Source organism: Plectropomus leopardus, chromosome 7, assembly GCF_026936395.1.
Source record: "Plectropomus leopardus strain MGB_pleo_1.0 chromosome 7, ASM2693639v1, whole genome shotgun sequence".
NCBI classification, from domain to species: domain Eukaryota; kingdom Metazoa; phylum Chordata; class Actinopteri; order Perciformes; family Serranidae; genus Plectropomus; species Plectropomus leopardus.
In genome coordinates this window covers 10610019-10623652 of record NC_142182.1, presented here as the reverse complement: position 1 = coordinate 10623652, position 13634 = coordinate 10610019, and the positions used below count along the sequence as shown (strand labels likewise).

General features: G+C 39.3%; 1 protein-coding gene across 5 annotated transcripts in view; it reads left to right on the top strand.

Annotated features, from left to right (window-relative positions):
* The window catches only part of shank3a (SH3 and multiple ankyrin repeat domains 3a), a 250840-nt gene that overhangs the window by 142918 nt on the left and 94288 nt on the right, over positions 1–13634 (top strand). For all 5 annotated transcript variants that reach the window (XM_088079899.1, XM_088079900.1, XM_088079901.1 and 2 more), the window contains 3 exons: positions 2385–2501; positions 12941–13018; positions 13411–13477. In XM_088079899.1, the coding sequence (XP_087936025.1) occupies positions 2385–2501; positions 12941–13018; positions 13411–13477 (262 nt within the window). The remainder of the gene's footprint in view (positions 1–2384; positions 2502–12940; positions 13019–13410; positions 13478–13634) is intronic.

The following is a 13634-nucleotide window of genomic DNA, read 5'->3' as shown; positions in this document are numbered from 1 at the left end:
TGTACACTGCAAACAACACCCAAAGAAGCTGAAGTTCAGTCAAACTCTAAAATGTGTCGAGCAGCTAAAAAATCAGGTCAGAAACAAGTGTATGCACACAGTGTATGCCCAGCTTAAGGGGTTTATATTGAGGGACTCGGATCATGTTTTTGTGTTTATAAATTCAAGAGTAGTAAATCCCAAAGTCCTTCAGCCCTACACATTTTCTTTCCCCTCCTCCTTGTTCCCCCTTTTTCTGTGTCCTCCCCAGCATTAGTATTCCAGAGGTATATATTGTGTACAATAGGATACACTGCTGAAGGTCTGATAAGCAACAACAATCCCAGCATCATTTGTGCACTGTCTCACTGCTGTCACACACTCTTAGTGAGACAGAACACAGGAGGGAGAGAACAATTGCTGGGGAGAGTCTGTGTGCTTCTTTGTCAATGACACAGGACAAAACCACAGAGTAGGAGGGAAAAGAGAGAGAGGAGATGGAAAGAGATTAGATGAAAAGTTTATTGCTCCCAGTTATGTGAAACAAAGAAGTTGAAAAAAAGGCATCACTCTTGTCAGAATAATTTTGGCTCGCAGATTTTGCCTCAGGTGATACAAACAGGGTTCTCTCTCTCGCTTTTAGAGACTGTTAATGACATGCATGAGCAGAAGAAGCCCAAGGAAAAATACAAGGAAAAGATTCCATAGTTTTAACAGGGTCACATTTCTCAGCGTCACAGTTTTAGCTTTTATGCCTGCGTGTGGCGACAGCCATGGCCAGAGGTGTTATGTTTTCGGGTTGTTCGCCTGTCCGTCCCATTCTTGTGCACGGGATATCTCAAGAGCGCTTTGAGGGTTTTTTGTTTTTTTTTTTTTTCAAATTTAACAAAACTGTTAACTAGACTCAAGGAGATACTGAACAGATTTTTGTGGTCAAAGGTCAAAGTTTAAGGTCACTGTGACCTCGCCTGTCTCATTGTTGTGAACACGATACCTTATGAGGACTTTGAGGGAATGTCTTCAAATTTGGCCCAAATGTTCAAGCAGACTCAAGGATGAGCTGATTAGATTTTGGTGGTCCACGGTCAAGGTCACTGTCACCTTTCATCCATCTAATTTTTGTGAACACAATCACTGACCTTGAGGGAGTTACCTTAAATTTGGCACAAACATCTACTTGGACTCAAGAATGAACTGATTAGAATCTGGTAGTCAAAGGTCAAAGATCAAGGTCACGGTGACCTCATACAACAGCTTTTTTGGCCATAACTCAAGAACCTTAAAGGACCACCTTGAAACTGTGCTGATTGTGTAGATCCTCTGTGAATGTGAAGCGTCCATATTTTCACAGACATGGAGGTAAACTGTAAGTGCAACTTGACTGGTGCGCAGAAGCATACAACTGTGAGGTGGTTTATGTAGGGTTTTCATAATTTATTATGTAGATGATCTGTAGAAACATTATTTGCGCTGTGAGTATTCATCCACCATAATCACTGCCTTAGCTATATTTTGATGCAAAGGAAAGGGTTAGGTTACATTTACAAATGAGAGAGATGCTGCACCCAAACTTGCAATTGTTTGTGTAGCATCAGTTCTCTTCCCTTTTTCTTCTTTGTGATTGATCAGCTCACAAAAACACAATGTGCTGTTCACTCATTTGGTGAAGCTGCACAGAACCATTACATCCCTGGTTAAAATACAGTGTGGAGCCTTTGTCACACTTTTCCACACATTATTTCTTGTTGTCAGTATGACAAATATGACTGTAAAATGTGCTTTCCTGCTCATATACATTTCTCAGAGACACTAACTATGATTAAATGCACACTCATCCAACTATTATTCCAAACATGACTGTATTCTGAATTTGATATGGGTCATGTCAATAGCTGAAGATGTGGAATATGGCGGTATTATTCAGATTTTAGGAGCATTCTTATGATGATGTATGCAGAGCAATTAGAATATGCATCTCATTTAGGGTTTTTACCGGTTTGTTACAAACAGCGTCTTGTTTGTTTATGGTCAGCTCAGTGTGTTGCCATGTATACCTTGTACACAAACTAATTAACACTGTGGGGTAGAAATGGATGCCTTAAAGAAAACCCCATATTCTAAATAGGAACACAGCTACTTTTAAACATAATGAAAGACGAACAGGTTTTTGGATGTTATGTACAGATATTGCAACGCCAACCTTTTTAAGGATGGTGGTGACATAAATGAAAGAGGGACGCTATGTTTGATTGGTTGAACAAGACTGCCACCGGTGAAAAACTTTGAAAAATAGCAGTGTCATGTGCATGTAAATATACGTAGTGTGTGCTTGCTACCTTTTTATTTTGTATGTAAACAAGGATTAATTATGTGAAAAGTGTAAATGTGTGAATGTGTCCTTTCAGGCATGTCGCTATGGCCACGTGCAGCACTTGGAACACCTGCTGTTCTATGGAGCTGAAATGAGCGCCCAGAATGCATCTGGAAACACCGCCCTGCATGTGTGTGCTCTCTACAACCAGGTACATGTTTGTTTTTAAAAAAACATTTTTTGTGCACTTGGGGAGTGGAGTGTTTGGTGAATGTTGGACAGTTGTGCATAATTTGTTTCCAATGCCAATGTTCAGTGCCAGTGCAGGAGAAAGTGTCATATTCATATAGCAGGACAAAACAGCTGTTTGGTGTAAACCTTATTCACCAGTGGGTGTGGCTCATTCCAGATCTTAGAGTCTGCTGATTTTTTATATAAATAGCACAGACCACAATCTTCCCTAATGTTAACCAAGTGATCTAGTTCTTCAAAACTAACCATACCCTAACCGCACTGTATTTGCCATGCATGGAATTTGTATGAAGAATGATTCAAAACCGCTTACAGCAAACATTCACAAATGTTTACATTGAAGATGTTCAGCCACAATCATCCCATACAAATGTTTTGTTGTTAAGTGGGTTGCTGTGTCTGTATATATGAATTTTAGCATTTATGTGTGGGCATTACATAAGTATGTGCATAGGTAAGTGTGTAAGCTTTGGCTTATCCTTCAGAAGTTGTAGGTGCTGCAGCATTTAACCCAGTGGAGCCTCAGTGTCTCGCTCCAGGACATGTATGCAATGCAGAGATGTATTGTTCCTGTATATGCATTTCTAGGATAGCATTCACACCATGCTTTGCCTCTTTGTGTGTGTGTGTGTGTGTGTGTGTGTGTGTGTGTGTGTGTGTGTGTGTGTGTGTGTGTGTGTGTGTGTGTGTATATACATGTCCGTGGTACATGCACACCTGTATCTACTTGAGTGGCAGTTTGTAACAGAGGTATTCTTCACCTGGTCATTATCTCCACTGTGTTTGTTGCCTACTATGATAATGGACTGAGAGAGGACGCTGAAGAGAGGTGATCCAAGTGGGAGTGTGGCATCGAAATGGCCAAAGATCAGTGATATTCCTGTCATGTGGGTTTCCATCACACGTTAATGCACTCTGTGGTTTGGATCAAAGCAGCAAACATTGTTTTGTTGTAGTTTATAATTTTTTGATGCTTTGTATTTAAAATGTGACTCATACCAGATCGGTGCCAGACTGAGACTGTGTCCAGTTGCACAGAGTCATTATGAAACCGTCCTAACAAGGATCAATGATCAGCTTTGATTCTTTGCACTACAGTGACAACCTGAAGCTCTCATTCATGAGTACACACTGAGGATTTTAACTTGGTTTGCCAATCATTTTCTGTTTTGCACAGCATGTCTTGAAGCATAAGGCTGATGTTTCTCAGCGTGTATGTGTACATCCTCCCCATGTAGGCTGAGACCGTTGCAGCGGCCTGGGTTCAATTCCAACCTACGGCCATTTGCTGTGTGTCATCCCCATTCTCTTTCCCCCTTTCCTTTCACTCTATAGCTACACTGTAGTAAAGCTAATAAAAGCAAAATAATTTTTAAAAATTTAAATCATTTCCAACTCAGCAACAAATGTTGCTCATACGGGAATAAATAGATAGGTAGTGCACTTGATTCAGACAATTTTCATGTGTGCATTAACACCATAGACTGTATATGAAGATGGACAATAAAGATACCCTTGCTATGCTTAAATGAAGCTAAAATATCCCAGATACATGTGCTGACATCTTGCACTGGTGACGTTATTTGGAGCGGAGTCTGCGCAGTGGCAATATCCACGGTGGAGGACATCCTGCCAAAACATCCGTCCAACCAATGGCGAGCAACCCTATTGAACACAAGCCCATGGATTGGCTCACACAGCTGTCAATCATGGTGGAAAATACCCTTTTTGTAGAATTAAAAACTAATGAAAACCAAACTTATCATAAAAAACACTTGAACAAACATCAGTGTGATAAGGACTACCTTCACTGACCTTACATTGTGCACTTTGAGTTTTCAGTTTGACCTATGTCCCATTCACTGGAGGGGAGGGCTGTACAACCTATACTGCAACCGGACACCAGGGGGCGATCGAGATTGAAATGATGACTTTGGGTGAACTGTCATTTTGTCCATCTTTATATATTAATACACATTTGGTGCTCTAGTGAGTATTTGCAGCAGCATAACGGTGCTATTCGGCATTGAAGCAAAATAAACTGTCTACCACCTAAACAATCTAGATTGATAAATATCACTGAAGGTGATATAAGGAGGAAAACATTTTTTTCATAATGGGGTTAACTGTCTCTTTAAAGGGTAATGCTGATGTTTTACATTGTTCTATTTGTCAATCAACCCCTTTAAAATTTTGTAGTTTATACTAAATATTTCTCATATAGAGACAAAAAGTGCATTTGCTGGGGACTATTTTCTGCTGTGCATTCACACACATTTTGTGCTCTAATGAGTATTTACAGCAGCAGAATAGTGTTATGTGGCACTGATGCAAAATAAACCACAGTGCCCATGTATGTGGTAATGAATGTCACCCAGTGCAACACTGATGTGTTTTTAATGGTTTTTAGACAACATTAAATGTCTATGGCACTGAAGAATGTGCCATCGCAAGCTTTTGCTACACAAATTCATGTTCATTTTGGTTTTGCCATAATACTTGTTGGCAATTTGAAAATGTAGAACATTTTCAAATATATCCTGTAAATAATTTTCAACAATTTCCACAATAATCTGCATCAGCTTGAATTCCTCCAGGAGAGAGTGCTTGTGCATATCTTGCAGTCCCCAAAGTTGGAAATTTTTACTACCTAAAATGATGGTTTGGTTGTCAGTGTTAGTATGACACTATGTCATATACCAGGAAAACTTAAATCGTAGTAGCAGCTTATTAAGTAATAATATGATTTTAGGGTCTTCTGAGGTTGTAATAACAGGAGGGAAATACATGGAGTGCATATGTTAAAATATGAATGAATGTGTTCTATATCAGGAGAGGTACATGAGGACACTGGGAGATGAGGGCTGGGAAAACCAGCGTACTCCTGGGAAAATGATGAGTGTTGTTTAGTACAGTGTGCCCATGTGTTGCATTGTCCTGTTTGGTTAGAGGCTGCTAAGAGAGACACATGCTGGGTGTTCTGGAAGAGGCTTTTTTGCTCCTTCATTGGAAAATAGAGTAGTGCTCAGTTCATGAACATTAAATGAGCACTTTACTCCTCTCTCTTTTTCTCTTTTACTCTCTCTCTCTTTTGCATATGAACAAGTAAAACATATGTGCATGGATGTGTGTGTGTGTTTGCGTGTTGTAATTGTAGCTATGTAAAGTCATGAGGAATGACCTGCTTCAACTGGGCTGGAACACCATAGTCTCAGGAGAGAGAGAGCGAGAGTGTGTGTGTGTGTGTGTGTGTGTGTGTGTGTGTGTGTGTGTGTGTGTGTGTGTGTGTGTGTGTGTGTCCATGTCCCCATGGGTTTTGGAAGCATAGCATCAAAACTTAATACAAGCTGTTGGTAACAAATCCACGTGACTGAAGTCATTACGTGTTCCACTTTTCAGTGAAGGGAGGGCCGGGTTGTGTGTGTGTGTGTGTGTGTTTTGAGCAGGAGTGGATGTAATCAAAAAGAGAATGAATAGTTTAATTTACAGTTACTTGTACAACTTGTAATGGACACGTTCCCAGCTCTTGTGTGCTTCCACCGCTAAGGATGGCTGTTATCCTGCCAGTGGAGGTCGAACACAACAGTGTGCTGATTGATCCCAGAAATGGAGTCTCTTAGCAGGGTTCCAGCAGGCTCGAAACAGGCCTGGCTTGGATGATTATGTATCATTACAGAAAGAAACGGGCTGGTGGAATTGACCGGGAAACTAGTAGTCCAGGCAAAGATCAATATATCAGTATGGAGAAAGAAAGTGGGTGACAGAGGAGGGACAGATGGATGAAGGTGGAGATAGTGTATAAATGGCAAGATAACATAATCAACAATATTGTAAGCTTGATCAGTGGTCTTAAAGTCCAGTTGCTGGGGTCTAGCTGGCCATTAACATTTAAGTACTGGGCTTTTAGCTTTGCGCATTAGATCAGTAGCAGTGAATGATGCATGGCAGGGGTTTCTACCTGGCAGACAGATCCATGGGAGGTGGTTTGATGAATGATTGAGAAAGGACACGGTAGGTAAAGGCAAGTGGCGACAACACTGATGGGTGGAATTAAAGAGAGGTGGCACAAGACACACATAGAACTGTTCAAATCAGTTAGACCAATGAAATCTTGAGGCAACTATATAATACGCTGAAAAGAAAGTCCTACTTTCTTTCATGCTACAGTTGTTGTGCACAATAATGAAGAATTCAGCTCTCATTTATTTTTTTGTCAGACTTAAACCATGTATCTTATGTGCTTTAGATGTGAAAACATTCAGTGGAGCTAAATCTGCTTCAGTTCTAATGAGAGAAGGAATCCGCAAATGTATAAACATGGCTGTGAGAGGAACCATCTGTCACACTCTTTACACATGAATGACCTGCGTCATTACTGTAAAGTACTCGACTTAGCTCACTGTGTATTCCTATGTAGCTAATGCATTCACATCGAGCAAACAATGGTGAATACTACAGGAAAGGTTTTCTTAATGAATTCCTATAGGAAGCCTTGGAGAGAAGAGCAAGACAGATGGCCTACACTGTAATTGGCCTCTGTGTGTGTGTATGTGTATTTGTGAGTGTGTATGTGTGTGTGCATGTCTGTGCATGCTATAGGTCTGTGCAATCTTGTGTAGAATGACTCTAAATGGCACAAATTCAAGAATTCAGCTGCTGAGGATCTCAAACCTTCATACAATTATTTAAAAAGGTAACATGTGCTGACATTGACACCAGACACAGACATAATAAAACAAGGTTAATTTCTTGTAACATGCATGGACGGAAATATTCAGATTTGCCAGATGGTCTTTGTGTGTAACCCTTAGACCAGTGTTTCCCAAAGTGAGTGCTGCAGCACCCTGGGGTGCCTTGAGGACAGGACAAGGTTGCCTGAAGATTTATTGTATCTGTTCATGTGTTGTGTGTTTCTGATAGCATTTCCCAGCATTAAAATACAAAAAAAAGAAAAGGTAATATATAAAATCCCCATTTTAAAAACACTGTTAAATAGTGTAGCAGTTTTGCTGCAGCTAATGACATGACATGGTTGCCAGTTGTCATAGAAACACAACATGCTTTCCGGCTCAGAAGTTATTCAGAAGCCCAGTAGTCAGAAAAATAGTGTCGATGAAAGGAAGCAATAGAAAAGTTTGTCATGGTAAACAGTGCTCAAAGAAATGTTGACTCAGCTCGAGGACTAAATCTAAGCTAACATTAAAGCTAAAATCAGACTTAATATTAATTGGCTAGTGGCTTAACAGCCAGGTTTTGGCTGCTTGTGGAACACGGATATCCATTATTGTTTAATAGCACTGTGGTATTGCACGTCCTAAATATCATATACTGTTTGTGTAATATAGCACTCTCATCTTTGGTATACATGAGTGCAAGAAGCTGCCAGCTGGTGGAGTCAGACCCGCTGGTTGTGCTTTTGTTGAATACGTCTTTGTATTGTTCTTTATCCATTTCCTTGATGACGCTATATTGCAAAAATCCAATGTATGTTGTCTTACAAGGATCTTGAGCTATTAAAACACACTTTCATTTTCTCACATTTAGATTATTGTTAATTCCCTTTACACTTGCCTTAATCAAGCTGCTCTAAATAATTTACAACTGTTTCAAAATGCAGCTGCAAGACTACTGACTAGGACAAGCCATTGGTCCCACATAACACCTGTTCTTGCATCCCTCCATTGGCTTCCAGTAAAATTCAGAATAAACTTCAAGATCCTTTTGATAACATACAAGGCATTGCAAAACCTCGCCCCTAGCTACATGTCTGATCTCTTTTGTCCCTTACTCTACTTTTCGACCACTCTGATCCTCAAATCTTGGCCTCTTATCCATCTCCAGCTCCCACTGCAAAGCAAAAGGTGATTGTGCATTAGCTGTTTTAGCCCCAACATGTTTTAAGCCTTTATATTACCTTTATAGGCAAGCCTTCCTGTAGAACAACTCCATGTGTTATGTTTTTATTGTTTATTTGTGACTTGTCTGTCCCTCATTGTATTGTGTTCTGTATTGGAATTGAAACTTGTTTAATTCATTCATTCACTCATTTATTTTTAGAGTGTGTATATGTGTCTGTAAAGCACTTTGAAAGTGCTATACAAATAAATCTTGACTTACTTACTAACCTACTTATATATATTGACGTATTCCCACTCAACAGATTTCTCCTTTTATTTTTTGTATTTAACTTTTAAATAACTTTGGAAATGATGATAATTGGGACTCCTTACCCTGTAACGTATGTGTACATAGTGCATATAACTGCATAATGTATGAGTGATATGCATTTAGCTAAAGCTAACAGCCAGAGGCGTTTATCTATATAGGTTTTCAGATGTTTTAGACCCTTAGTGGTTGTATAGGCTATTAGCAGCTAAAGTCATCATGAATTATTCATAACACCTGCTCCATTTACAAATACCCCCATGTCTTCACCCTATATGTTTACATGGACTTTGCAGGCTTATATACAGGTTTTTGTGGTCCCAGTTGACACCATAGTCATTATACATACTGCTCAGAATCAGGCACAGCTCCCACATGGCTACCATCCGTGTGTCTTCCCGGAAGAGAGTATCCCAGTGCATCCATGTTGACCTCATGCAAATAGTGGTTACAATAGTGGTTCATCAGATACACCCAGTTTGACGAGTAAATCAGATGGACGTTATTAACTAAAGCACATGCTCAGTTAATTTGTGCCTGCATGTCCCTGAACGTATGACTCAGTGGTGACAGGAGTCACCAGAGTCATTGTGCTGATTGTAGAGCAAGGCCAGTCCTGTTAATTCTGCTCCCAGTGTTAAATTACATATCGACCTTCAGCCAGCCTGCACATGGACACATAACCATGTCTATCAATCTACAATTGGGCTTTTTTTGCCAGAGGGGCCTGTGCTCATTTACACACAAAGCAATAAATGGCAATGGTCTGACACACAGGGGAGAGAAATGTGTGGTTGTGAACTATTGAGGTTGTCTGTTTTTTGCTTGTTGTAATGTGTTCCTTCTATTAAGTAATTTCTAGCCTACATTTTAAACCAATATGTTGGTTTTACTTATAGTTGTAACTGTTTATTTGCCGCCAGGCCCTTTTATAATAACCATTATCTTATTACACTCATTTGCAAATGTTCATGAGTGTGTTTGTATGTGGCATGTTTGGCAGTCTTTGCATCCTTTTTTTGTTTTTCCTGCTCTCCCTTTGATTATCTGTAATTAAAACATGTAAACATACAGAAATAAGGGCTAGATGGTATAAATTAAAGTTTTTGGAGCAGCAGCCTATAAACTGAAGTTTGTAGACTAAGAATGTATATGGACATGCTTTTACCCTCACAATTTTTTGTAATTTGAGTGGAGACTAGACATTGCTGAGAGTTAAATTTATAACTTGCAATTCTTGTGGTGCCAGAGTTTCATATGTGTTGGAAGTCAAGAGCTTATTTCTGCAGAGCTGAGGCTCTGTGTGTTCTTTCCTTTCCTTTCCTTTCTCTCTGCTCTGTACAATTTCATTTTTTTGTGTTTTGGGTGACATGTCTGAAGACTGGTATTACATACTGTGGATATATTGTTGTCAGTAATGTGAATCAAGTCTTAATGTAAAGATTCTCAGTTGCAGTTGGGTAATATATCAGTATTATATCAATATTGTGATGTGAGACTAGATTATATCTCAGATTTTGGATACCATATTATCATAAGTGTTGTGTTTTTCCGGTTTTTAAGGTTGAATTCCAGTAAAGTGATGCAATTTCCAGACAGTTCTAGCTATTCTATTATTCATATTTACTCACATAGTATTCACATTACTATTGATTATTTATCAACATTTTTAACACCTCATTGTGTAGATATTTTGCAAAACCACAAATAGTCAACCCAACACTATCATCGATCTTGAGGTATTTGGTGAAAAATATTATGATACTTATTTTTGCTCAGCCCCACCTTAAAGCCTTTGTCAGTAACTGACTGGAAAATATGTCTTTATGTAGATTCATGGTTGCAGCAGGTATAAACATTCTGTCTGCTAATTTTCCAGAGGAGGCAGATGTTAGCTCTCAGGTGGCTTTTTTCCCCCCTTTACATTCGTCATTAGTGTCGTTAGTATAAATTAGTTGTTTGTATGAAAAAAGGGTTTTGGCTGTCGAGATGGGAACTAAAATCGTTTTTTGCAAATGGACTAGTTGTTGCACCCGCTTCACGTAGCTCTGAAGTAATTTTAGCTTGGAATTGTGTGATTGGGGCTTAATTTTTAGCACAATCATTCCTCAAGTTTTCTCAGGTCTTTACTGTGCTTTATATGTATTTGCTTGAGTCATTCAATCTGTTTGCACATAATTCTGCATGCCTAATAATATTCTTTTGGCTGAGACTCTTTGTTTGAGAAAGGATTGTTTGACGTTCTTTTCTTTGATCTGATACTAAAACTCTCAAGTCGACACCACATTGTCAGCTGTCCCAGAAGCTACCACTGAGTTCAAACATGCTGGATTTCCTTGTACCCACAAACTGAATGCGCTTGTTGTTGGGACACCTTGGAAACGGATCTGAAACAAGGAAAGAACCGTACCAAATGAAAGCGCACAGGAAACCCAAGTTGGAGTGGGGAGAGAGAGAGGCCGCGGACCACACGTGGTAGACGTGATCAAACAAAGCCTCATGTAGAATGCAAGTGAGATATTAAAACATGTCAAACACATGCAAGATATACACAAACCATCCCAACCAATGGAGAGAGAGCAGGAGGTAAAGACAGATGAAGGTAGAGAAAGAGGGGCAGAGCGAACATCCAGCCATTCTTAGTGCAGCAGGTGGAAGTGAAACTGTGTTTATATATCTATCAGTAGAGCCCTAAATTAAAAGCAGTAAGTACATTAAGAGTCAGTTGCAGCCTGTAGTGCTATTACAATTATTTGAATGTCAAGTTCAAATTCAAGTTGATCACAACGCAAACCACAACCCCCCTGCAGTATGATTGCTTTTACAATCAGAGAGACATATATTATTTTTCTCTAATTATTTCTGAGAATCTGTTTTTAGTTTATTTTTAGTGAACTTTGTTGCTCTCTAGATAATTGTGTAATGCATTCACTTCACAGTGTGTCTGATGTTATTGATATTCCTGTGGATTAATTCTTGTTTCCCTTTTCAACAATAACCTTTTCTTGTGGCTTAGTTACATCCATTTTGTGATATTTTTACACCTGCTCTTTTGTTTGATATATGCCGGGGGAAGAATGCATCACATGCGCATCTAAAAACTGCGGCAACCAGCCCGCAGTGACCTTTAACATGATTTTCTGTCAATAATGCAATTATTTACTTCAGTCTTTTTTAATTCTCTCTAATGGTCTTATAATTAGTTGTGTTTTTTCTGCACCCTTATATCAATATAACAACAGTCTGGGACAAAAAAAATTCCTTGTGGTGCAGCACAGCAACTTTTCAAAGTCTTGTTGGCTGAACGTTGCTTAAGGAGTATACGTGTATACGTGTGTGTGTGTGTGTGTGTGTTTGTGTGTGTGAGTACGTGTGTGTAAGACAAAAGAGAGAGAACAGTGTTGGCACTCACTTTGATAGTATCATGGGAAGGAAAAGAGAGTTATGTAAAAATAAATATTTAACTATTTTCTTCGCTCTGAATTTAGCTATGCAGCCCCTGCGTGTACAACACTGCTGTGACAAATAGCAAAGTGTCCATTTTTCAATTAGGAAAGCCTGTCAATGTCTGATTATGGAATATTAATTTATTTACCCCTTACCTACAATACCTTACCCAATCTGAAGTAGGTTGTGGATATGACCATGTTCATAGTATGAGTGTGTGTTCATTCTCTGCTGCCAATAGAGCTGTCTTTGTTGGATTCTTTCTAAAATGGTGCTCACACTTGCAGACGTGTTGCTTTTGGAGGTCAAAGGCCGCTTGTGATGCTGGCTTCTGGCAAAAACTGTGGCTCCGCAAAACCCTTTCATAATTCTATTCCACATAATATTTGGCTTTTTAAAACCAAATTATGTCTAAATTATATAAAGGTTTCTTTATTGAACTTTTTACTTATTGTTGCATATGGTATAATCAAGCCCATTCACCAGAATAAAATGTTTGCTCTGTTCTTTTCAGCAAACCACAGAAATGTTACATTTGTATATTTTATATCTATCTTATAAATGTTTCTGAAGTAGCATAGGTAGTTCAGATTACATGTATGAGCTGACTTTGTCAGCGGGAGGTGGAAGGGTGGTGGATGGCGTGGCACCAAGGTGAGCCAGCGGTAGGTCGCTGTTTGAGAATAACAAACAACAAAACCTGTTGCTTTTAGCCAGCAAACACTATGTTTCCAGCGGCGATTGTGGCACCAAAACATGATCCAACATGTCTTTGTTGTCATTCAGGATAGCTGTGCTCGAGTTCTGCTGTTCCGGGGGGCAAATAAAGAGATAAAGAACTACAACAGCCAGACCGCCTTTCAGGTATGTGTGCTATCTAACAGCCACTGCATGTCACTGTGTATTATCATACTTTACAGTTTTGACTTGTCAGAGCTGAAATGTGTGAATGACTTGTTTTACACAGCTACAAATAATATGTTGATGGCTGATACAGATCTCTGGTGCAGATGAAATTAATTTGTTTGTACACATGGCAGGCTGGTCCACACAGTTCCCAGAACATGTCACATATACAGATTTTATACATCTGCCACAACAAAGGACTAAATGCATGAAACATTTATTAGGAGAGTGAGTGAAAGAATAAAAACGGCTGCATTTTTGTGAGTTGTTTTTGCTGTTGTCCACTCTCCATCACTTATATTCTTGACCTTCTCCCTTTCATGTACTCCTATCTTTTCCCCCTCCTCCAGGTGGCTATCATAGCAGGAAATTTTGATCTGGCTGAAATCATAAAGGTCCACAAAGCATCAGATGTTGGTAAGTTGAAAGCAGTGGTAGTATATCACCAGGCTGCCTCAGCGTTTCATCGGTTTAAACATGAATGTGTTGTCAGGGAGACATCAGACTGAAGAATGACTGGGCGTGAATAGTGCAGGAGCTCAAGAAAAGTGATTACAGGTTATATACAGAGGTG